The 25,375-nt window shown below is 42.9% G+C and overlaps 1 protein-coding gene across 2 annotated transcripts in view; it reads right to left on the minus strand.

Moving 5' to 3' along the window:
- The window catches only part of CAPN8 (calpain 8), a 204,115-nt gene that overhangs the window by 85,292 nt on the left and 93,448 nt on the right, over nucleotides 1-25,375 (minus strand). Inside the window, exons 3-7 of one of the 2 annotated variants that reach the window (XM_086927960.1) lie at nucleotides 20,818-20,936; nucleotides 17,901-18,034; nucleotides 15,985-16,153; nucleotides 14,843-14,926; nucleotides 3,164-3,349 (exon numbers count right to left, since the gene is read on the minus strand). In XM_086927960.1, coding sequence (XP_086784086.1) covers nucleotides 3,164-3,349; nucleotides 14,843-14,926; nucleotides 15,985-16,153; nucleotides 17,901-18,034; nucleotides 20,818-20,936 — 692 coding nt within the window. The remainder of the gene's footprint in view (nucleotides 1-3,163; nucleotides 3,350-14,842; nucleotides 14,927-15,984; nucleotides 16,154-17,900; nucleotides 18,035-20,817; nucleotides 20,937-25,375) is intronic. The other variant, XM_086927961.1, reaches the window with a different exon arrangement.

Below are 25,375 nucleotides of genomic sequence, written 5' to 3' on the forward strand. Positions count from 1 at the left end.
TTATTATACGGTGACAACGCAGTTCTTCTACCTCTTACCCCTAACACACTGAGACAACAGGTAGAGCGTTTCACTACCTTTATGCACGGTCTTGATTTAATTAATAATTATACAAAGTCACACAATATGTCCTGTGGACCTGGTAAAACAAGGCTTCATAAAATCACAATCAAGGGCCAAGCACTAACAGTGCAGAAAACTTCCCTTATCTAGGCTTGACTTGTAGTTCCTCAGGCTCTTGGAACCCTCAGATCACCCATGCCAGCCTTTAACTCAGTAAAACTGCAGGGACAGTTTGTAACCTCATTAGACCGGTGTCAAAGGGACTCTGTTACAAGCACTTAAGGTGCATAACTCTCAGTGCATCAGCGCAGCCACCTATGGTGCCGGAGTGTTGGGTTTTAATAAATGTAGCTCTCTGCAGGCTGAGGAAAACCGAGTTCTCTGTCGGATGTTAATCCTATCTCCCACCACCCCTAGTTATGCAATCCATTTGGAATTAAAACAGAGCTTTTTCTCCGATAAGGTCCTATTACTGCCTCTTTTATTTTGGGTTAGAGTGTGGACGAGCCCTGTTGCAACGCTGTGTAGGGATATCATCCTTGATTGTCTCAGCCTGGATAATGCCTTTCACATCACATGGCTGAGATATCTCCGGGATACTTTTACAAACCTGGGTCTTTCTTATTTCATGACTGAACCTAGTAGTTTAACTAAAGGAGACAAAACAGAGGACAAAGCAATATTTCTTGAGCACTGTGAAGATTTAAGAACGAAAAACGAGTTAGCAAAACCGTCTGTACTTAATTATTACAGATCATTAGCCATAGGCGAACTGCCTATGTATTTAACTTTAGATCGCACACAGCGGGAGAGAGCGCTCCTTTTTTATTTTAGGGCTGGCTCAATATATTGGTCTATGCGTTTCAAAAGCTTTCAGGACCCAGAGAGAAACATAGTATCTTCCTGCGCCTGTGGTAATCAATCTTTGCATTCACTTTCCTGGTTATTTGCCGACTAATAAAGTTTTAAAAGCATGCTTCAGCTGCAGCTTTTTTCTATAATTTTAAAATGCATTTAATAGTTTTAATTTCTATGCATGATGAATTCGTACTGTATTTTATGTGCTTCCATGGTCTATTCCTAATTGGAACAAATAAAGATTTTGATTTGATTTAATATTTTGATGCTCATTTCATGAATTTAGTTAGACATTCCAAAAACATGATATGGCATGCATGAAGCATGATTCCATAGGTTCCTTAGTGCAGCTCTCTTCATGTCGGAGAGAGAGATGATTAGTACAGGTATTTAAGACAATGTGGATGGGGGAGGGCACATGGGAGAAGGCAGGAAAAGCACCATCAAACTTTGGAAAATTGACCAGAAAGAAGAATAGGAAATCTAGAATTCAAGATTGAATGAGAGTGCTGAGATATGTACCAGGTGTGTTGAGACTGGAAACATGAAGGGAGGGTTTTACTTTTGTAGATAAGGGTGATAAACGTTGAAGACTGTGAGTACAGATGGGATCTCCCCTCATGGCTGAGTGAAGATGCTACCATGATAGGTTTTTGGACAAAGTTGATCTGTTTTTTTTCGGAACCACAAACTACTTTTCCTGGAAAAGGTGGCAATGGGAAGCGATTGAATTTAGTTGGGACTTGTTTAAGGACCACCACAAGTGCCAAGCTAGACCTACCCTTCAATAAACTCATGCTCAACTGACGAAAGGCGAGAGCCTACTTGAAGCCAAAGAAGAAGGAAGATTCTTCTATCTGCCTTCAATCCAGATCCCTGTCTGTCCATCTAAAGAACACCAGGAGAGTGCTCTCCTGAGATGGCCCTGTCTGGGGAGGAACTTGCTCCAAGAGTTGTGGGTGCAGAGCCTGAGAAGAACTAGTATCCTGATGAAAGCTTACCCGCTGGGCAGACACACTGTAATAAATCTAAGCGTTGCGCTTAGCCTTAGTCCAGAGGGAGCTGCTGCTCAGAAAGATTAACAAAGGAGGCTGGATTCATACTAAACAGCCTAGATGCATCTGCACTCTGTTTTGAGGTTGTTAAACAATGCAACTCCTTTTTATGTCTTTGAATAATTGAAAACCTCTTCATTGTGTGGGTGGACACATTCAGACCTTCCCCATCAAAGTTACACTAAGCTTTACCTACAACATACAACTGCACCTGTTAGGAAGTCCATGCAGCAACATCTGCTTGAAGCAGGCATAAGGAGTGGTGCAGCATGTTAGGAACAGGCCACCCCTGAGCATTGCTGGAGTTGCATCACGCTTGCAACATGACTCCAGCAATGCGCTGCCCTTACGACAAAAAATGTAACACTCATCTGGCAATCCTTGCGCCACTGTGCGCCGCATTGTAAATGTGGCACATCTGTGGTGGCGCAAGGGTATTTTTGCATGTCGCATCTTTACTGGCACATCCCTGCTAATATGCAGAGATGCGCCAGTCCTTGTAAATCGGCTCCTTCATTTCGGGGACTATGAAGTGCTTGATTCATTTCCTGGGTGGTTTGTATAGACAACTGTAGGTAAATTAGCCTCAGCCAATCTCGCTGTGGTAAGTGGAGTGCTGGGCAGACAAAAAGAAGGTGATTCAAATCTGGAATAACGTGTTGACAGAGGTTACATTCAACAGAGATTCCGTACCATTTCCCCTTAAGGGGATTTGAAAGAAGCATCCCTAATTGCAGCAAAATCCAAAAACGCCTCACTCCAAATGATAAGTTCCATTTTATACAAGGTTGTATTTTATTCACTATGATTGAATCTATTATATTTTGAGATCCCATTTTTATCCTGCCTGGAGATTCATAGGTTTCAAACTGCACACTCAGCACCATTCAGCTTTTCATTGTTCTCTGTTTTCACCAGGAGATCTTGAATTGGGAACTTTAAGCTGGAGGTTGGGCCTGCTGTGCGATTTGACTCAATGTCCAGGACTCTGGCAAAGGCTTGCACCTTCGCTGACTAGAACCCCCAAAGCTGCATGCTTTGTGATGGAACACTGCTTCGATGGGTCAGGAAGCATGGTTTGACTCAACAACTACTACTGCGCCTGTGTCTGATGCTTGCCTGGCACACTCAACTAGGACTCTGGTCTTATCCACGTTTCAAGCACAGGATGCAAAGTCCCTGCTTACCACTGGGTTCTGCGTTGGGTCCTGGTTTTCTCTTTTGCCTCCAGGAGTAGAGGCCTTGCTTCTGAGGGAGTCTCTAAATTTAACTCCAGAAAAGCAGCAGCACAGAAAGGAGCTGGAGCGTGGTTCAGGTGGGGACTGGGAAGTGAGAGGCTGGGAGGCCCAGTTGACAGAGGGAAAGATGAGAGTCTGGAGAAAGACAAAAGAAAGAAGCACAAGAACGAGGAGGACAGAGAGAGTCGCTCTGGTTTGTCATCAGAAGATCTGAAACAAGTGGTCATATCATGAGAAGGACAGACCAGGTTCGGATCAAGATGATGGCATGCTTTAATAAGGCAAAGTTTGAGGTCCTGTACAGGTAAACATGTTCCGTCTATCAGTGTTTGCTTAGATTGCAAGTAAACCTTTCACCCTTGCATTTAAAGTGATAAAAAGTAGACAGACTGCTAGCAAACAAGGAGTTATGATATATGTGTTCATTTGAAAAATGGCAAAAGTAGAAGAAACAAACATGCTGAGCTATCAGCCTAAAAACTCTCTTCAGTGGATGCATGCTCTCTGTTGACCTGTGAGAACTTCATTCATATATTGGTCATTTTACAGTTTTCAACATATCCTAAATTGACTGATATTTATTAGCTTACAGACACCCACATATGGTCACTTCACCTCATTTTCACACATACGCCTGATGAAGACCCCCCAAACCAATTTATAAGGTGCGAAACGTTGGCATAGTTTAGTTTTGAAGTATACTTAATCAATAGATACATGAGTAGAAACATATGTGGATATCCTTTTTGTTCTGACAATATGGATAGAAAACAGCAAAAACTTTTTTGGTACATAATGTGCATTTTTAAAGAACACGTCCACCCTGAAAGGTATCTTCACGCTGCAATAGCGGATGATTATTATCCCCACACAGTGGTGCTCATTTCTTCGTACACAGAAGGATAAAAAGCTGAGTGGACGTGCTGGGATACAAATTAGGGACCATGGGGGTCAAACACAGTAGATGCATTAGTCCACTGATCCACTGGCCTTCTGGACCCTGTTACATCCTATCAATGTGATTCATGTCCTATGCATCTGCGCATCGCAAAAGTCATGCACAAATGTTTTAGCATCCACTTGTTTTGTGAAATCTGTAGTGACCCACTGAATGCATTACCCTTTAGTTACATATAATTATAACAAACGGCTCCATCATTTTTTCGAAGTCACTATTTCAGAGTACCAACAGATTATGAACTAGCGCATACATTTGTGTATGAAGTGAGTGGCACTATGTTTCATAGGTGTACAACTGTGTAGGCACCTTATATGTATTCATTACCCACTGCCTCCAAATTCGTTAGCTAAAGCCCTCTTATTGTTTAATCAGTTAGGGCCAGACTTCTTATATATAGCATTAAAGACACTATTAACCATGTAATGATTTTACTGCTGAATGAGAGGGTTGACTCGCAGGTGATTGCCTAGTAGCCATAGTGTAGATTATAAGAAGGTTTATTCAATTTTAGTTATAAGCAAGTAAGTAGATAGCTAAACCTCACCAGGAGCAGCATCCTTGCTGCTCAGCCCATATCTTCAAATGATTCAATCCCACTCAAACACTCTCAACATTCCACATGACCTCAAGTGCTGGCTGAGCAGCAGGGACTTGGAACTCTGGGGATGATGCATTAAGTTGCAACAGTGATCCCAGACTTCTAGCTTTGTGGGGGTAGTCAGAGGAGGCCCCGGCATGGATGTCCATTGAAATGGCAGATAGGAGGTGTCTTCTCATTGTATTTGCTCGGTTTAGGCAAAGAGCTCTTTCTTTTATCATGCACATGATATGATCTGGACAAATGCTGATGTTATAGTAGTTCTCTGAGTTATTTTATTAGCGGATCTCCATTAGTGTGTCATCGGAGAACACCTACAAGTAAATCGTGTGCTGATCCGTAGTTGAGGCGGGGGATGCAGGTAGGAAAGGACAGCCCTTGACACAGCGTGATCTGGCAACCTTGTTATGTTATGTTATGTTATGTTATGTTATGTTATAACGTATTTATAGAGCGCGCAGCTACTCAAAAAGAGTGTCCCGGCGCTAACAGAGCACATCGTTTAATGGAAACTAGTAGAGACAGCTCCTAAAAGAAACCATACCGAAATGAACTGGTCTACTTTACATCGATTCCGGACATCTCAAACCGTTCAATCAGTCTGAATAGCACTTTGACATGGTTGGTGGCGTCATAGACTGCATAAAGACCAAGAAGAATCATAGCCGCTGCTGGCCTCTGCCGAGTGTGGGGAAGAGCTACGCTCTGATTTCAGCAAGAGCTTCTGCCATCTCTCTTTTAGAACCTCGTTGAATGACATGAAGCATCTAGTTGGTGTGGTGGATCCACTACTACTCTTCCTAGAATGTTGCTACAAGTCATACAAAGTTGGTCAGTACTTGGAAAGGGGTCTACAGTGGACTTTATTTTATGAGTTTAGGTATTATTGCATTTTTCTGTTGGATAGTAACAATGCAGACGACAGGTGGGTGAGTTCATGGAGGCGTGTTCGTAGTGAAATGAAATGAAAAATTATATTTATATAGCGCATACATACCCGGAGGCCTCGCAGCGCTGTGCGGTGGTAGACCGTGTCGAAGGCTGTTGACAGGTCCAGAAGGATGAGGGCCACTGTTTCTCCGTTGTTTAGCAGGGTCCTGATGTCATCAGTGGCGGCGATGAGGGCAGTTTCGGTGCTGTGGTTGCTGCGGAACTCGGACTGGGAAGGGTCCAGGATGCTGTTCGCCTCAAGCTAGTGGGTCAGTTGTTTGTTGATGGTCTTCTCGATGACCTTCGCTGGGAACGGGAGCAGGGAGATGGGCCGGAAGTTTGTCCTTGGGGTCCGCCTTGGGTTTCTTGAGTAAGGCGTTGAACTCTGCGTGCTTCAAGCACTCCAGGAAGGTTACTGTCTCAAAGGAGATGTTGATGACTTTCCGTAGATGGGGTGTGATGGCTCTGCTGGCTTTGTTGAAGATGTGGTGCGGGCTTGGGTCTGACGGAGATCCAGAGCGGATGGTGTTCATGATCTTGATGGTGTCGTCGTCGATGATGTTGGTTCAGGAGAGCAGACGGTTGGTGCGGATGGTGGTTGTGGGGATGGAGGTCTCGGTGGTTGTCAGCGGTTGTGGTGTTGAAGCTCTAATGAGACAGCACTGATGTTTAGAGTGTGCCTGGGCATGTGTAGGCTTTGTCTTGGCATGTGGACATTCTTCTCAGGCATTTGAGATTGGTTTGAGGCAACTAGTAACACAGACTATATCAAACATATCCCAATCTGGCGTTACTGTTATAACAACGATTGGAACTACACTTAAATATTCTCTCTGCTTCACTAGTATAAAAAGAAGCGATACATATAACATACAGCAATAAAGCAAATTATTAGCTGAACATACATGGGAGACTTATTTTACAAGGGCTGATCTACTAAAAAGGAATATATCCTGTTTCGGCTTGAAGATGGCGGGTGCACATGGCTGACTACTCCAGACCGAGTATTGAATGCTTTGGAGACTCCTCCTGTCACGTGCACTGGATGAACCACGTGACCGAATGAGAAACACTAGGAATGCCGGCTGACCCGACAGCCCAGCAGCTACACTGCGTAAGAAGGGCATTGCCAGGACAGCAGTCTAACCTTGACAAAGTAAGGAGTCCAGGGGGTAAGACCCGATCACTCATTCTGGTGCTCAGGACATATGAACATACACAATCTTGAGCACCACTAACAATCAGTATCCGAAACATAGAGGAATAGAGACCTGAATATTCAAGTGATTCACCGGGGAGGGACCGATGGGGGGAGTGTTTGTGTAATTAGGACACAATTTGAGTGCGATAATACAGCATAGTTCACTTTTATAATGACGAGCTCCATAGGAATTATGGGATAATAATGACACGAGGAAAGCCCTACGACTGCAAATTAACTAAACTTATTGTCTCCTAATGTAAATAGTGTGTGACTACAGGGAGCCTCTCCCGCGCCATTTTGAACACATACGACAATGAAACTCCGTAAGTGCCTTACAAGTATATATCAGTGATTCAACTGCCTCAAGGAAGATTATAATATAGGCGAGCTTCTGGAATAAAGTAACCGACAATGTTTGGAGGTTCATTATACCACTGAAAAAGGAGGGACATATGTTGATCCCGAGCTTTAGGAATAAAGGTGAAGTATAATTGATCTATGTGCCAGTGAAAGGTAACGGAAGGTACCAGGATGTAGAGTTCTTACATCCAGTGAATTTTAAGAAAGTTTGATTTCCTGTGCTTCTTTTAGTATCATATTAGTCATACTTACATCCACGGATATCACTGAAGTGTGTTTTTGAATAACCCCTGGCTAAAAGGGACATTTACCCACACCTACAGAATCAAGGTAGGACAGAGGGGGTATATTTATGGGATCAAAGGTCCTGAAGAAAGCTGTGTAGACCCTTGTGAGGGCTAAATAAAGGCTCAAACATGTTGACAAGTATGCAGTGAGGAGGGGCGAGGGGCATGCTAAAAATCCCTGTCACCACCATCTCATTCTTCTTTTTGACCCTAGCCGGATAATCCCGGAATAAAGCATAAAGGGCGGATATATCTGAGTCCGTTTTAGATTTCACAATCTGCACATTTAGGGGCTCATTAGGATTGCGGATTTTCCGCATCTTCTGGGCCGGCGGAAGCCACCGCCGGCCCGGAGGATGCGGAAAATCCGCTGCGGACACACCAAAGACCCACCGCCACATTAGGATGGCTGGTGGGTCCTGGTTTCAGTCCGCTGCTATTCCGCCGCGGTTGGCTTACAACCGTGGCGGAAAAGCTCTAATATGGTGGCGGTGTCTCTCAGACATCGCCAGCCATATTAGAATGCTTTTCCGCTGCGGGTTTTCTGCCGTGGAAAAGCATGTGGAACTTCACTGCGGGGGCCCGTTGCGGGCACCCGCAGTGAAGGGGGGGTGGGGGTGCACATGGGGGGGTACCTATGGTACCCCCCCATAATTTGTATGCAGAAATCGCCAGGCACCGCACAGTGCCTGACGCTTTCTGCATACAATTGCAATGTATGCATTTTTACCATTGCGGCGGGTGCAGCTTGAAGCCGCACCCGCCGCAATGGTAAAAATAGAGGATGTGACCGCCAGGGTGGCAGTCACATTCTAATTTCACAGGAGGGAACTCCGCAGGCCCTGCGGAGGTTCCCTCCTACTCAGGGGTCGCGGACGGACGCAAGTCCGTCCGTGATCCTAATGGGCCCCTTAATTTGTGGATACCTTATTATGTTTATGTTTGTATTGTCTTCCCCTTCCCTTTGCTCCACCCCAGGCGTTGGTCTGCGCTGGGGTATCAGTCAGCAAGTCCGATGATGAAGCATGCCACCATTTGTGGATGCGGGCAGTTTTTCCACACGTAGCACATGCCACTTAAACTTAATAAGTGAGAAGTTTACATTACTACTTCTTTTTGTGAGTAAACCAAATGACATTATGCCTGAGCAGAGCATTTGAGGCTGTATGTAACTGGTTATCTGAATCTGTTTATAAATATAAGGACTAAAGCAGGCCTACAATCTCTTTTCCCCTGGCCTATGATGCCTCTGTTACCGGCTTTTCATGATTGGGTCACTGACATATCCTGACAGGAGGCTAATCACAATATGGATGAGATCTAAAATGCCATTTCATCTACTTCAGTATCTTTTTTCATTATCACTAATAGTATATTTTTTTACCTTTAGTGATCACATACCATAACTTCCTGTTATGCCACCTGTGTCAAAGTTCATAGCATGTCACTTCCTGTGACGTCATCTGGGGGTCAGTGTGTACGCTACCCCTAGCATGTTGTAGCAGGTGAAGTTATGTCCATTGTTGCTGGGTGAACACTCCAGTAGCACAGACACTGATAGTGATTGAAGAAGGTTGGTGCCTAGCATCAATCTTTTTAAATGCCCTTTGACAGCTACCCTGTGATGGATTACTTAATGATCTGTTGTAGGCATGGGCGAATTTTGCGGATCTCGCGTTCGCGAATTTTGCGGATTTGCGAACTCGCAATCCGCAAAATCCGCGAATTCCCGCGAATTTGCGGATTTTTTTTTTTGTGTTCGCCCGTGTTTCTGCCAGTTCGCGAGGGTTTTTACAATTTCGCAATTTGCGAACTTACCTGTCGGGTCGCAAGTTTTGCGAACTTGTTGTTTCTACGTGTCCAGCCTGTTTGGGACACTCTTCTTCATCACTGCCACTCTCTGTCACCACTGCCACTCTCTGACTACTCATGCCACCCTCTGGCCCACCCATGCCACCCTCTGTTTCATCACCACACCCTCTGGTTGTCCAGTGTACATTATTTTCGGCAAAGCAAAGCACACCTTCCCTGCCTCAAGTGACCTGAATTAATTTGGGGCTGATTAATGTGTCACAGAATATTTTTTTAGCTGGCACCTGCTTCCTTAGTGCGCCCTGATTAGTGATCTTTTGCACTTGCTAAGTGCTTTCATTGTTGCAAAATTAGTTACAACACCTGCCCTGCCCCAACTGACAATAATGAATTAGGGGCTGATTAATGGATTTTAACTTCCAGCCTGGCTCCTGCTTGTCTCCCTTAGCTGTAATTCAGGACCTTTGTGGCATATGTGTAACTATTCTGAGGTTCAGAGCAGGGTCACATAATAGTTGCAACTGGCAACTGAACTCTGGAGGGGCCCCTCAGGAAGCACTACAGGAAATGGCTACTAATGATGAGCCTGAACTTTTGAACCTGGCAAGTAGTTTCAGTTTTGCTAAGATCGTATTTCTGCAATTTAGCACTTATTCGCGGGGCGCGAAGTTGTACTGGGAAGCCGCGAACTCACGCGAACAGTGCGAGCAGTGCGAGCAAAATCCGCTGCTCGCGGATTTGCGGATTTTGCGGGAGATTCGCGAATCTCGCGGATTGCGAATTTCCTGAAAATCCGCAAAATCCGCGAGCGAAACGGATTTTCCGCCCATACCTAATCTGTTGTTGCTTTAAGGTGATGTGGAACACTTTGTAAAGCTGAATGATAAATACATATTTCTAATTTTGATGCTGTGAATTATCTATCAATGAATCTTGTCAACTATAAACATGTTGGATTCGTGTCTAGAACAAGGTGGCACTCGCACGTCTTTACGTCACACTTTGTGCAAACAATCTGGGAGTAAAGGATAGCTTTTATTTAATACTTTGATTAAGCCAGTAAGAAACCAAATCAAACAAGAAAATGGCAAAACTGCCATTTTAGCTTGTCCTCTGACATTTTAATGGCACAATTAGAGATAGATAGCACTCTTTTATGGAGATTGCTTTATTTTTCGTGTACATCTGAAATCTGAAAGTTTTTTATATTGTGGTTAATTAAACCATAAAAATTTGTCAATTACGACAAACCAATTCCTCTGCTGTAAAAGCAGAATAAGTAAAGAAAATGATATACATGGGCAAAATGCCCAAGCCACCTTATTCCTTACTTATGATGATAACAATCAACAACAACTGGTAACATTCTTGTGGAAACCCAGAACATATTTCCTTTTTTAAAATCTTTTCCAAATGTTGTGTTGCTGAGCTACTGGGTGGTAGAGGACGTGTAATGTACAAGGAGACAAGAGCTGCTCGGAGCTGTTGCCTTCAGGGCCGGACTGGGGATGCAAACCGGCCCTGGCAATTAATTCTGACCGGCCGCCAGGTGGGTGGGTGGGGGGTTTAGGAATACTGGTGGGAAACACTTAAGCTGCTTTTGGTATGGGGGCGATATTGCAACACTACTGCAAAACCGGCCTCCTCTACCAAAAACGTCCGCCACCGGTCCAAACCCAGCCTCACCACCCTTCCGACCCACCGGGAAAACACCCAGTGCCCACTACGGCCAGGCCAGGTCTGGTTGCCTTCCTGTTCTACTTGCCTTATCCCCCGCCTTCGATGCTATTAACTATGATAGTCTTATAAGTATTCACAGATAACATATGGGTTTTGAGGGCGCGGACCTCAGTTGGTTCTTTTCCTATCTGACTAGTCAATCCGAACAGGAGAAACCTGGCAGCTGTATCTCAAAGCTCCTTGTCGCAGGGCGTTCCTCAAGGTTCAGTTTTAGCTCTAACTCTTTTCAACCTTTTCTTACAACCGTAGAGCTTTGCTCAAGAACTCCAGAATCTTTTACTGATGGCACACGGCTTTACCCCTATCTCTTATCGCCAACTGGTGCCTGGCTCCATTCACTTACACTGAAAACGTATGGCTCTGGATGACTGCCAACTATCTGAAATAAAATCCCCCTAAATCAGAGTTCCTTTTTATTTCACCCTCTCACGTCTGTGCACTGGAGTGATTCTTTTATTATCCTTCACTGCAAACCCGCTATCATTGATAGCACTGTCCCCCAGATGCATCAAGAACCCATTTTGATATCCCTTAATATCGAAAAATAATGATTTGCTAATAAGGAATAGCAAAATGCTATGCATGAAGAAATCACTAAAAAAATCGCGATTTCTTAAAATTCCTTAACTTCGAGTCGCAATTAAGGAATACCTCCCCATTCATTCCTATGGGCCTAGAGGCCCATAGGAATGAATGGGAAGACATTCTCAATTTGCGAATCGCAGTTAGCGAATCGCAAATTGAGAATGCGATTTCAAGGGTGCAGGGGTGTCTGTTGCACCCCTGAAATTGATCTGTTCACATATGTTGTGCACACACATGCCCTTAGGGCATGTGTGTGCGCCACATGAAACTTTGAAAAATGCACTTTAGTCCATTTTTCAAAGTTTTTGCAAATTACCATGAAGTTCAACATCATGGTAATTTGCGAGCCCTATTAGTGAAATCGCTATTTTTTTTTACTTTAATGCATTGCATTTAAGGAATCTCAATTTGAGAATTCCTTAAATGCAAGTAATTGCAATTTTGCGATTTCTTAATTTGCGATTTTTGCATTTGGGATGATGCATCCCAAATGCAAAAATACCGATCGCAAAGGGGCAGATTCTGAGAATCTGCCCCTTTGCGAGCGGATTTTACCTTGATGCATCTATGCCTATATTTCTATGTGTGATTCTGGAAAAAAAGACTCTTCAATCTGAAATCAGCTCCGTGGCCAAGAGTGCACAGTTCCAGGTGAGATTTGTCACTTCATTCCTACCGAAGATCAATAGACCATACATACATAGTTCAGCCCAACGAGCTGTCCAAAATTGACTACAACAACTCTCTTCTGACCGGAGTCCCCAAATCTTTCTCTTAAAGCAATGCTACAGGTACAGATTGTTCTACCACTTGAAGTAGCAAATCTGACCATATAACACCAACCTCCCTTATGCTTCAATGGGTCTCCAATGAAGCTAGATCAATTTTTAAAGCATTGTGTGTCACTCAGAAGGTTATGCATGGAGCCACTCCTTGATATCGAACAAACTGATCCTGCCAGATAGCCAACGGGAACGCTTCAACTAGAAACTCCCAAATGCAGGAAAGAACGTAAAAAGGCTCAATCATTCTTAGGCAGAGAAACCAGAATTGGGAACTCCCTCCCGTCTGCCTCGCCCATCACTAAATCCTTGGCAATATTTAATAAAAAAACCTCAAGCTCTTACTGTTCTAAAGATATTTTCATTCAGGACTAGGGGCCAGATGTACGACCCACTTTTGCATGCGCAAACGGTTTTGCGAACCCGTTTCCACATGCAAAAACCTATTGGGCCATGTACATGGCCTATTTAGTGAGTTGCAATTTTTTTACGACTTGCTAAATAGGTTTTGCGACTCGCTATTTGGAAGGGGTGTTCCCTTCCAAATAGCTAGTCTCAAAAACATGTACACATGTTTTGCAAAACACTTGCAATTACCACCTACTTCAAGTAGGTGGTAATGCATTTGCAAAGGGGAAGGTCTCCAGAGGGCACCACTTCCCCTTTGCAAATGCATGCAGAATTTTCTTTTTTAAGGACAGGCAGTGATCCCAGGGACCACTGCCTGTCCTAAAAAAAAATGAAACGAAAACGTTTAATTTCTTTTTTTTCAAAATGTTGCCCATTTTCCGTAAGGAAAATGGGCTGCATTTAAAAAAAACAAAAATGCTTTATTTAAAAGCAGTCCCAGACCACTGTACCGCTTTTTTATGCATCCTTTTTCTCTGCAGGGAATTACAACGCAGTTGTTACAACAACTGCGTTGTAACCAGGCATACCATTACCCCTCAAGTCGTAACAACGACTTGCGGAGGGGGGCGCTGGATGACGGAATAGTATAAGTTACTATTCCAACTCAGGTCTGTGCGGACAGTAAAAAGGTGTTGGATTTCAAATCAAACACCTTCAGCCCCCTCTGCAAGTTGTTGTTCCAACTTGCAGAGTGATGGTATGAGTGGTTACAACGCAGTTGTTGTGACAACCCCATTGTAATTCCCTGCTGGGAAAAGTTTTCATGGTAAATGATGTTTACCGTCCCAGACATGGTGGTCTGCTGAGCCCTGGGAGGGCTGGCATTCCCAATGGGCTCGTAAATTGCGAGATGCTCATTAATATTAATGAGCATTGCAATTTGCAACCCCATTGGAAATCGCAAACAGTGGTAAACACACTGTTGTACATTTCATTTAGCGCCTCGCAATTTGCGACTCGCCATGTGTCTCACATTGCGAGGTGCTAAATGAAATGGCCGTACATCTGGCCCTAAATGTGCTTCCTTACATTTGGGTGTTGGGGGCACAATTACTAAATTTTCATGCAACACAGGCAGCAAGCATAGTTGCTGCGCTGTGTTGCGTGAAACGAAGTGAGCAGAAATGCTTCATATTTACAAAGATGTGGATCATTTCTGCTCTCGGCTTGCTCTTTCACATTATGTGCTGTCTTGCGCCAACACATGCACCCTTGCACCATCATACAAGGGTGCCTACGTTACAAGCAGGATTGTTTTTCGCAGGAAAGAACACCTTCCTAGACAAAAGCAACTTTTTGTTGCATTTTCCTCTTTCTATGTGTGCTACAGAATGCAGCTCAACGAGGAAAGAGGAAATAAAAATGAGAAATAAAGATGTTTCTCCTCGTTATGTCTCACATGGAAAGACGTAGCATTTTGACGCATTCCTAGGTTTGCAAGTCTTAGAAAATCTGGGAATGCACCAAAATGTATGGGTGCATGAATGGGAAGGCCCATTCTTCGATCAATGGGCTAACTGGCCAAGAGGCCATTAACCTCAGGCCTCAGGCCAGACACAGGGAATACATGTTTAGACTGGTAAAAGCAAACTAGACAAGCTGGGCTAGAGGTGGAAAGTCCAGCTTCGAAGCTAATTATTGATTGAAAGATGTTTTATTGTTTACCACTTCTACTCTTCCCTGAGATATGTTGTAATATGTCTATTTCTCAGACACCTCAAAGCACTGCTGAGGTACCCAAGCTCAAAAATCCCTTGTTGCTGTTTAGTAGTCCTGCCACATCACTTTTTGAAGGATTCCTTTAGATGATCAGTTTAATTTCCATATCATTTGGTGTGGCCAGTTTAAGTGCCTAACGTAATACTCAAAACGTTGACACGTGAAGCGAGGGATTGACGGAGAGAGACCCCAAGGAGAGCATTGGATCAGCGCATTGCTGCTGGAGGCGGCAGCCTTACCTCTTCGGCTCCCGTGAGTGAGTACGCGTGCCCCTTCACCAGCTTTTGACTCGTCACTGCTTCAGTTTCATATGCATTGGTGATCTGCAGGGAAGGAACAGAGAATTGACAAACCCTATCAAGATTATATGTATATCACAATTAGAGATCAAGGCATATACATGCTAATCAAATCATGAACTTTCATGCTGCAGATTACACTTTAATATCCTAAATATGGGATGCAATGTCCAAACCATACCAGGAAGGTCACCTTAATCAGTCTCAAGCCAAATCTAGAAAAACTCATCAAGAAACAAGCATTTACATAGCTCTAGCCTTTTGGCTGCTAATGCGGATCTGCATGGACAAGAGCAGCAGCCACATTAGAATGATATTTCTTAAAGCAAAAGAAAAAAACATTCTAATATTGTTGCCGAATATGTGCTCACATGCATGCCCACACACAGTACCATTTTTGGAATGCTTTCAAAAACAGTTTCAAGATAGCCACCATGCATACACATGCTCGACAGCCATCTTGGACTGATGGTGTTTTTGAAGCTTTTAAAAATGATCCCAAGAAGTTCGCCAGTTTGTGTGCATGCACTGTGTTCATCTGGGGCTGGGTGTGGGGAATTATGGGCTAAGCCAAAAGGCCTGTCTCCCAGTATCACAAGTCAGTTATACTGGCTTTGAGAATATCGTTTTCTTTGTCAGTGAGATTTACATGTTTTCATCTGTGTTTCCGTGATCATCAGTCACAGGTTTGTTGTTGTTGGAGCAACGTTAGTCAGTGGAGTATCCAGGCAGATAATAGTACAACATTGACATTTATTAAATACTCACAGTCTAGTATTGCCTGATGCCTTTTTGGAGAGTGGCATTAAGCTGCACAGCCCTCTCAAGTGTCAATATGCCTGTGGCATATGTATGTACTATTGAACTAAAAGGGAGAGCTCTGAAAAGAAAGATCTATCAAAGTGGCCAAATCTTTAGTGCAGGTGGATACAAGGCAACCTTCCAAAAGGAACTATTTGAGACCAAACGGAGTCCCTTTTTAGATTGGGAGCCCTAGATATAATGAAACACAAACATCATGGAATATATCATTTGGATTCAACCATTGATTATGAGAGGGCATAGAAGGGGCAGTGACTCACATCAATAGAACAGCCAATTAAAGACTCTGCTTTCAGGGCTTTCTGTAGGATCTGAAACAGGTTAGGTGGAGCTTTCTTTAAATCATAGAATTCTGAGATCCCTCCTGTCAGATCCTCGAACCCCTCAGCTGTTGAGCCTCCCGACAAGGCTTCGTAGGATCCGTTCAACCTGTGGGAAAACAAAAACACCATGGATCCTTAACCTCCTTATGCTTTATCATAAATATGTCCTAAATTGTGCAGCTTTCTTATTTGGTAAATTTGACATAGATAAGAGTCCTCCTTGCTCATCCTTCTTTACCAGCTCTCACACCTGCTAACCTATATCTAGTTCATGGCAGCGTAAACCTACCCAGCCCCATTACCTCCATGCTCAGCCTAACACACAGATGTTCTCACTCTTTAAATATAAACATTTTCAGTTCTTACTACATCTTTGTATCTACATTCCATCAGCACCACTCACAGAGGCCTCCATAACTGAAATGTATAGAACAGAAGTAAACAAGGGCTGAATGCTGGAGTTAGTGAGCAGCTCATCCGTGAGAGTACTGAGGGAGAATTGGAAGGCACCTACATTCAATCTGATATTTCGCCAGAGTAGCTTTATTTTGTTCTCTGACACATCATCCCCTAATGTTATCTGTATTGCCTATTTGACCCCAGCATTTTGAGGCATCTGTAGTTTTAGAATACGCTCCTTAGAAATTCTCAGGCACAATGAATTTGCATAATCTAACCAGGAGCCGACAAAGGACCTGTTCATGTGCATTCCATTGAGGAAGATAGACTTGGCATCATTTAAAGCTAGAGAAGCAATCCACTACTTTTGAGCCAAGGTAACCTGTTCCTGCACTGCACATGCTGTAAGTGTCCAAGGGCTAGATTATTACAAGAATTTAAATAAATAATACACCATTGACATCTTCATTGGCTCCCCTTATGCAATAATAAATTTCAGCTGGTTTCAAACAGCTGGTCCGTCTTTCACTAATGCCCTGTTTTGAGTGTAGTCAATAGAAGAACAGAATTCCTGCATGCACCACCGCCCTAAATGAAGGTTATATGGCAAATCTATCACGGGTGGAGCATCAGCTGACTCTACCCTCTGGTCCATAATGTTGAATGTCCACGCCCAAAAAAATGATGGTAAAGTGGCCAGGTGGGATATGGCAACCATTCCACCTGCATATTTGGTGGTGTTGATGCCATGCAACACTGTATGGTAATGAGAGCAATTGTTTATGGAAGAGCACACAGCATTACCCTAAGATCCAGGTAAAAACACCAGGCATGTCAGGAAGATGCAGATAGTGAACATCCTCTCTGAGCATATACTTCCAGTGCCCACACGTGGTAGCAGAAAATCTAACATTTACCAGTGGCATGGCGAAAACAGACACCTTATGGGAAAAAGCACTGTTGACATGACAGAATTTTAGTAATAGAGCAAGGTTTCCTTCAACAGATTTTAAATCTACATTTTTAGCCCTAAATCAGGCAGGATGTATTTCTTATTGAGTGAATCATTCAAGTCAAAGTGCCCCATTACTATGGATTTTCTACTCTGTGGATTCTTAAGCAATGCAGCATAACATGCTGAGAATACTCTTCTCCAAGCTTGATTCGCTAGAACAACAGCCTATTGGAAGCCCAGTGTCTTTTAAATTCATAGAGAGTGTCCTTATACAGGGTTTGGTATTGAACACGATTTTCAGAGCCAAACATGATCACTTATGCCACAATATTCTGAGCACTTTCGAAGGCATACCATTTCAAATGTACTTCACTCAAATGTCAGAAGCCATAAGTGCAATAAAACAGTGTGACTTGCAATTCTTGGGAGTATCAAAAACACTGTAAGCCCTTCTTGTGTTTATGTTCTGTTTTAATTTTTTACCTTAAATCATACTTACTTTGCATAGGCTTTCTCCAGCAGGGCACTCCAGAATTCATTTCCTTCTGCCGAATGTACAAATAGTAGTTCCCCATTTTTAGTGGGAAGTCGATCATCAATGACAACGTCTACCCACTCTCCATACTGCCAGAACTGTAAGAGGTAAGGCAACCTGGTTATTTACATGTGTCAGTATTCAGAGAAGCATGTTCCAAAAACATATCTCCAAAGACAAGGACACATTTACCAACGTCCATCTCTCAACCAGCGGAGGCTCCTCCGCTAAGGTGGAGAAGCGCCACCCCACTGCTCTTTGGGCAATGGAAAACGAAAAATAAAATGATAATAACACTATCTGAGTGCTGAACCATAGTGCTCAGACCAATCACAACGCTGCATTGCGACAGTCTTGTTGGCTTAGGGGAGCCTGTGTGTGCTTCCTGCTTCATGCTGGAACAGAAGATGATGGAGGCGAGGCAGCGGCCGGCTACTCGATTCAAGAAATTATGATGGAAATTTGACCTCCTAATTCAACAATATGCCTACCAAAAACAACTGTCAATGACAAGGGAATATCTACCAAAGTCAACCAGTCAAAATCAAGTAAGCATATTTGAAAGACCTCCAATAGTGATAAGGAAACTTCTAAACATAGATGACCTCTTAATGGTAAAACCTCTACCAAACTGCATCTCTGAATGTTAAAGAACCTTCGAGCAAAGTCCGCCACCTACTGCACCAAAACCTCTACTAAAGATCAACTCTTAATAGATATGAAACTTCTATGAACAAGTACATCTCACTTCATAGAAAACTTCTACCAAAGACAACCTCTCCAAAGATTAGAAACTTCTGCCACAAACCCCACAATCCAATGAATTGGAAATTTCAACCAAACCTCACTTCATATTGGAAAAATATCTTCTAAAGACCACCCATAAAATCCAATGAATCCAAAGATCACTTCTCAGTGTCAAGTGTACATTAGCAAAGATCACTTCACAATGCAAAGATGCCTGCCACTCAATATATGTTAATTACATTACAATATCTACTAAAGATTATCCCCAACTGAATGTAACATCTAGCAAACCTTACTCGTAATAGCAAGAGAACATCTAAAAAAGACAGCCTCTAATGGAACTCAACCATGGATGAATGCAGTGAAACATCTACCAAAAGTCACTTCCCAGTAGCTAAAATAATGCAAAAATGACAAAAAACTTCCACCAAAGAACAATTCTTAACAGTTGGAAAATATCTACTAAAGACCACTTTCAATGGATAATAAACATCTACTTCACAATGGTAAAATAAGTTCTGCCAAAGACCACTTATAAAAGGCAGTGAAACATCTTGCAAAGTTCACATTTTAGAGATTATGCAAAAAATATCATAGACCATTCCATACTTGTAAGGAAATATCTGCCACCGAATATCACCAAATGCAATGGAACATCTACCAAAGATGACATGCCAATGACAATGCGAGTATTAAATATTAGCTATTTTCCACAATAAATGCCTCATTCAGTCAGTGATCCACAGATTGTTCATGGCTAGTAATAGGAATCATTCCCTTTCAGAACTGAGACAAGTATTGTAGACCAGTATCTTGTCTGTATTTGCTATGTCTATTTTATACAAAAGGCCCTTTCTTAGCTGCTGGTTGTTCATAGATGAGTTTTCTCTAAAATTTTATATAGAGAGAACTCAACCTGATGGTGTTGGAGTGCTTTTACATGAGGACAAGTTAAATTCACAAGCTCACATTAATTTCTTTTTAGGCATGGGGAGGTTTAGCAATTTGACAAGAATCATTGGATGATGAACCAACGCCAAGCCTCGCACACAATTCCCCAGTTCCAAAGTCTGCGTCTCTGGTCATAAAGTCTCATGAGTCACATGCCCACAGTGATGAAACAGCTCAATTCCAATTGTACTCACATTCGTTGTGCACACTTACCATTGTCATGAGTTGACATTATGCACGGTCAAGGAAGGGACACCGACCTTGAAGTGAGATAGTGTGATTTCTTCTTCATATGTGGATCTCTTTGTGTATCATTGCAGGAATTAACTACTTGCTTGAGCCTGAAAGCACCACAACTATTCTGCATATAGTCTCATTAAAAAATTATTTTGATACCAAGAAGCAGGGCTCATGTTAATCAACAACTGCGATATGTTTATTACTTTCCCTAGGAGCTGCATTGCCCACCAGAGATAGAAAATACTTTTAATGGGCTGCAAACTAGACATGAGGTCACTCATTACGTCTTTCCTATTCTCATTATTGATCTACTGGTCTTTGCAACCTAAGTAGTTGGTATTACATCAGAAGGATTCCTTTTTTCTCTTTATTTTCTCCGCAAAGCAAATTAGGAGCTTTTAGAATGATTCTAGATCAGTGGTTTCCAACGTAGATGCAGGAGAGCTGGATCCATATCAGAGTTTAAGGAGAGACACAAAATCAGTTTACATACAATGACTCCTAATAGGAATCATTTGTATAGTAAGTGGATATCTTGAAAATGTGGAATAGATATGGCCCTGCTGGACCAAAGTTGTACACTAATTCCCAAGATAGAATAAATACTTATTTTCTGTGCTCAATTTTTCTTTTTTTGCAGATTTATTTAGCGTGAACTTGACCCGAAGGTATTGGAGCGCTTTACATGAGCACCAGTTACGTTACACAAGGACACAATGTGAACATCTGAAATAAAAGGGTCTCATTACATCAACAAATTCTTCAATCAGATGGCTATCCAGTAAAAGTGTAACGCCCTGTTCAATAAAACCTATGACTTTGTTTTCAATGCTGGGCTAAGCCATGACGTTTTACGTGTTGGACCTTAAGGTCTTTACGTGCAAGGAACTGGCAATGTGCACACATGCATTCCACAAATTATACTCTTAATGCAAATTTGTACCTGGAAGTGGAATATCCCAGCATAATTCCTCTGGAAGCTCTGGTTTTCAGGAACCACACGTGAGAGTATATCCTGGTCCAAGGTGAGAGATGCAATGGCTGCCATAAACCAGCAATCACCTGCGGAGCACAAACACAAGAGGTTAACAATTGACAGACTTGGAGAGATTAAACTTTCTGTTCTTTGTCTCTATTGTATTCAATGGTCAATGTGCATCAAATTAAAATCTACATTGTAGTAGAAGGTTCTCTAATAGGTACAGACCTATGCAGTATTTTCAGGAAACCAGCTTAAGACATATTACATAAACTGAATCTTAATGAAACTCATTTACATAGTCAGTAATTATCCTGGTATAGATTTGGCTCTTCGGGATTGGTCTACATTGGACTCTGCAGTTGTAGATAATTATTCAGGAACATAGAAAACGTGCTCATAATAATGAGGTCACAAAAACAAAAAGGGGAGTGAAGAGGTAGTGTCCAAAAAAGGAGCACTGGAGGTGGATACGTCCTCCTCTTGAACTGTTTCAAAAACACAAAGATCCACCCTCAGATACATTCAGAATTATGTACTCACAGGTTGTGTGTGTTTCGTACAGTGGTTGGAAGCACAGCGTGTTTGTTTAAATACCCCTGACACACTAAAAGGGCCCTTCGTGTCATGCTTCATCATGGGGGTCTTCCTGTCCCGCTGCGGGACGGGGCGTGCTACGACCTACTACTACGGGGGAGCACTGATTTATTGAAACTATGTGTTGTGTAGGAAAGTGAGTTGAAGGGTCAGGAGTGAGTGAAGTAGTGAGTTAAAAAGTACCTGGCTCTTGTGGACTAAAAAACTTTAACATTCTGTGGAGCTGGTACTACTAAAAGGGTAGGTTGGAGGTATATTGCTTTAATAGGCAATCCCTCCTAAGTATCTCAACATGTTTCAAAGCACTAAGGCTTCTTCTTCAGGTCCAAGAGAGATCCCTTCTGTACTCATCAAAATGTCGAGACGATGTCGAAAGAATAGTACAAAGTGAATGAATATTAAAAGTGATAAATATACAAGTAGTGTTACTACGTGAAAGGCAAATTGTCATGCACAAGATACAATACCCACTAGGTATTCTATTTAGTAATTTTTTCTCAATAGTGGCAATGCCCCATGAGCTTTAGAACGGGTGGGAAGGGTGCCTATAGTCACACTTACACCAAGGACACTGCCTTGCCTAGATATCGCCTCCCCGCTGCTCCATCGAACTGACTACTTGTCGATCGATCCCAATCTCTCTATGATGGTGGTCGGACGCTTGTCCAACCGCCATCGTAATCAGGCCCTATGGTCTTATTATTCAGTCTTCTAATGATCATTATATGAATATTCATGTTCCAAAATGTTGTTTTGTGTATTTATGCAATGATATAAAAACCTTTCTAGAGAAGGGCTTCATCATACCCCACAAATATGTTGAGGTGTATATTAATATTTAAAACAATACATTTGATGCATTAAGGATGCTAGAAAAAAAAGAAAATTAAGTATATGACAGCTTTGGCACTGGTAAGACTATTGTATCTATTACTGAGGAGTGTAGAGAATTCAATAATTGTTTACCTTCACACAGCAAAGTAAAGCAGAAACTGAATTGAGTTGTACGTTATTGTTTCAGCAAAAATTAACTAACTTTGGATGTATTTGACTAGTCTACTTCTATATTTACTGCTCAACACAGTGATAAAAAATGCAAAATGTGCCACAGCACATAGATGTGTACTCACCAAAACTCAGGAGTAGCTGATATGACACAGCACATACTTTCACCACCAGCATTGTGATAGTTGTCCCTCAATGAGTGGAAAATACAGTTAAGCACATAGAGGTTCTTGCTGCTACCATTATAACCCCTGAGACCAAGGGTAGATAGGGAAATACTATGGATACTAAAGGGTAAGCCGTGTATTGCAGGATTGCATGATGGTTCTTTTTACACCCTCCTCCTTCCAGTGACTGTGTCGGAATTTACTTTCAAGCAACAGGATGTCCAAATCAATAAACAAATTGTGATGCAATTTTACCCATGTATGTGGGTTTTATGCTAACAAGGAAGACCCATCATGATTGATATCCTTGCATAAACACACAAGGGTGGCTGTGCACTGAGTTTGTTTGTAGTGGTGAAATGCTGATGCCTCTCCACCATCTCACTCCTGTTTTTGATAGTCATGCATTACTGACGAGTTGCCTGGATTTAGAAATGAGATACACGAATGAGGGCCCGATACCCTGGATTCTGGTGGCATCCCTGCACCATAATCCATAGAATGCAAGTCATAGTCTCCGGAATGAGAAACAACTCTTCATCCCCAGGAAAACCAGGTGGAAATCTAAATGCCTTCCGAATTGCAGGCACTATCCTGCTGATATTTACCACCTTACCCGAGCAGGCGATACGTGTCAGACTTGGGCAGTGGTAGTGAGCAGGGAGGGCTATCCGGGTGAGGAGGCTGCCTGCTCTGACATGGTGCTGAGAAGGTGGCCAAGGCCAGGCTATTCAAGCCCTCAGCCCTCGCTCCTCTTCAGCCGAGATTTTACAAAGTGTTGGATCCACACCCGATACACTGAGTGTTGCATCCACACCGATACACTGAGTGTTGGATCCACACCTGATGCACTGAGTGTTCGACCCACACCTGATACACTGAGTGTTGGATCCACACCTGATACAGTGAGTGTTGGATCCACACCCGATACACTGAGTGTTGGATCCACACCGATACACTGAGTGTTGGATCCACACCTGATGCACTGAGTGTTCGACCCACACCTGATACACTGAGTGTTGGATCCACACCCGAATCACTGAATGTTGGATCCACACCTGATACACTGAGTGTTGGATCCACACCTTGTACACTGAGTGTTGGATCCACACCTGATACACTGAGTGTTGGATCCACACGCAATACACTGAGTGTTGGATCCACACCTGATACACTGAGTGTTGGATCCACACCTGATACACTGAGTGTTGCATCCATACCGATACACGGAGTGTTGCATCCACACGAATACACTGAGTGTTGGATCCACATCCAATACACTGAGTGTTGGATCCACACCCGATACACAGAGTGTTGGATCCACAATTGATACACTGGATCCACTGTTTTTGGGCACAATAAGTTTAGGTTCAGAAACACCAGACTGCTTGTAGTACGTCAGAGCAGTATCCCACCGCAGTGACTCCACCCACTCGTGGATCCCACTCCACCACACTCATAATGAAGGCCTCATGGTTTGAGGTGCAATTGACCGGACCACACAACTTGACCCCACACTGGCAGACATGTAACTCACTCCCTATGTGCAGAGAGGATAAAACGCAAATTCTTTATTGGGTACAACAGACAGAGCAAAGAACGCAAAAAGCACACAGAGCGCCTCCAAAGAGATCATAAAACCTGCACCCTCTACAGGCTGTAAATTAGCACAGGATCGAGGAGAGCAATGCCTTCAACTGTGCTAGATCAAAGCGAGACCCCTGTAATCACCACCAGCGGAAAGTCCATTTACCAGACCCTTACTGTTCACGATCTGCACTATATAGAAATACACTGGCACAATGTCACACACAGAGCTTACCTGCGACTGATTCTGGTTTGATTTTGTGCATGCCATGGTGATTAGTGTCTCATCCAAGTGCAATGAATTATATCTTTTGGCAGAGCCGGCTTGAGCGCTGTTGCCGCCCGGTGCGACAATCATTTGTGGTGTCCCCCCACATATGACCACCTTCTCGGATTCCCTCACGACCATCAGGCAAAAGTGCCCCATATCACTCCATAGCCACTCTCTCACATGCATTTTATTTGTTTTAAAGCACTAGTAAAGGCTGAATTTACTTATAAGAATGTATATCTACTCAAAGAAACACTTTTCAGCAACATTAGGCATAGATAATGAAAGACTGGGGAAAAAAACATGTTACGCAGTTTGCATGCAACTCTTTGATGATAGTTCGTAATAGTCTCTGTTCTATATGAAGGTTGTATCTTATGAACGGCAGTAACAACAGGATCTCTGTGGCAGAAGCAGTAATCCACTCAGCTATCCACATAAAATACAGATCTATGATCTGCACAGTACCTGTTCTTTACAGTTGGCACATTAATCCTCTGCACTACTTTATGTTGAGTCAAAACTCCTCCTAGACAAAACTCCATTCGCTCTCTCTAGCAGGAACATTAATCACAAGAGTTATCTTGATATTTTTATTGCTGCCTAAAAACTGGATGCAAAAGGAACTTTGTTGAAAGTGCTTTTAAATTGTAGGTTATTGCTAAACACAGCACCCCCCCCCCCCCTTGAGGTCAGCTCCCCCTCCACAGGTAAGTGTCCAGTGCAGCCAGTGCCCTGCTTTAGGGCTTCTGCTTCAACAGCTTTCCTCACAGGCAGCTAGGCTCTAGGGCATCTGATGTCAGAATCTGAACCTGCAAAAGACACACAATTGATGGACGGGCCCAGATCTCTGTACTGGGGTGTATGTATGACATTGTTCTGCATTCTATCCATC

The sequence above is a fragment of the Lissotriton vulgaris genome, chromosome 6, assembly GCF_964263255.1.
Source record: "Lissotriton vulgaris chromosome 6, aLisVul1.2, whole genome shotgun sequence".
NCBI classification, from domain to species: domain Eukaryota; kingdom Metazoa; phylum Chordata; class Amphibia; order Caudata; family Salamandridae; genus Lissotriton; species Lissotriton vulgaris.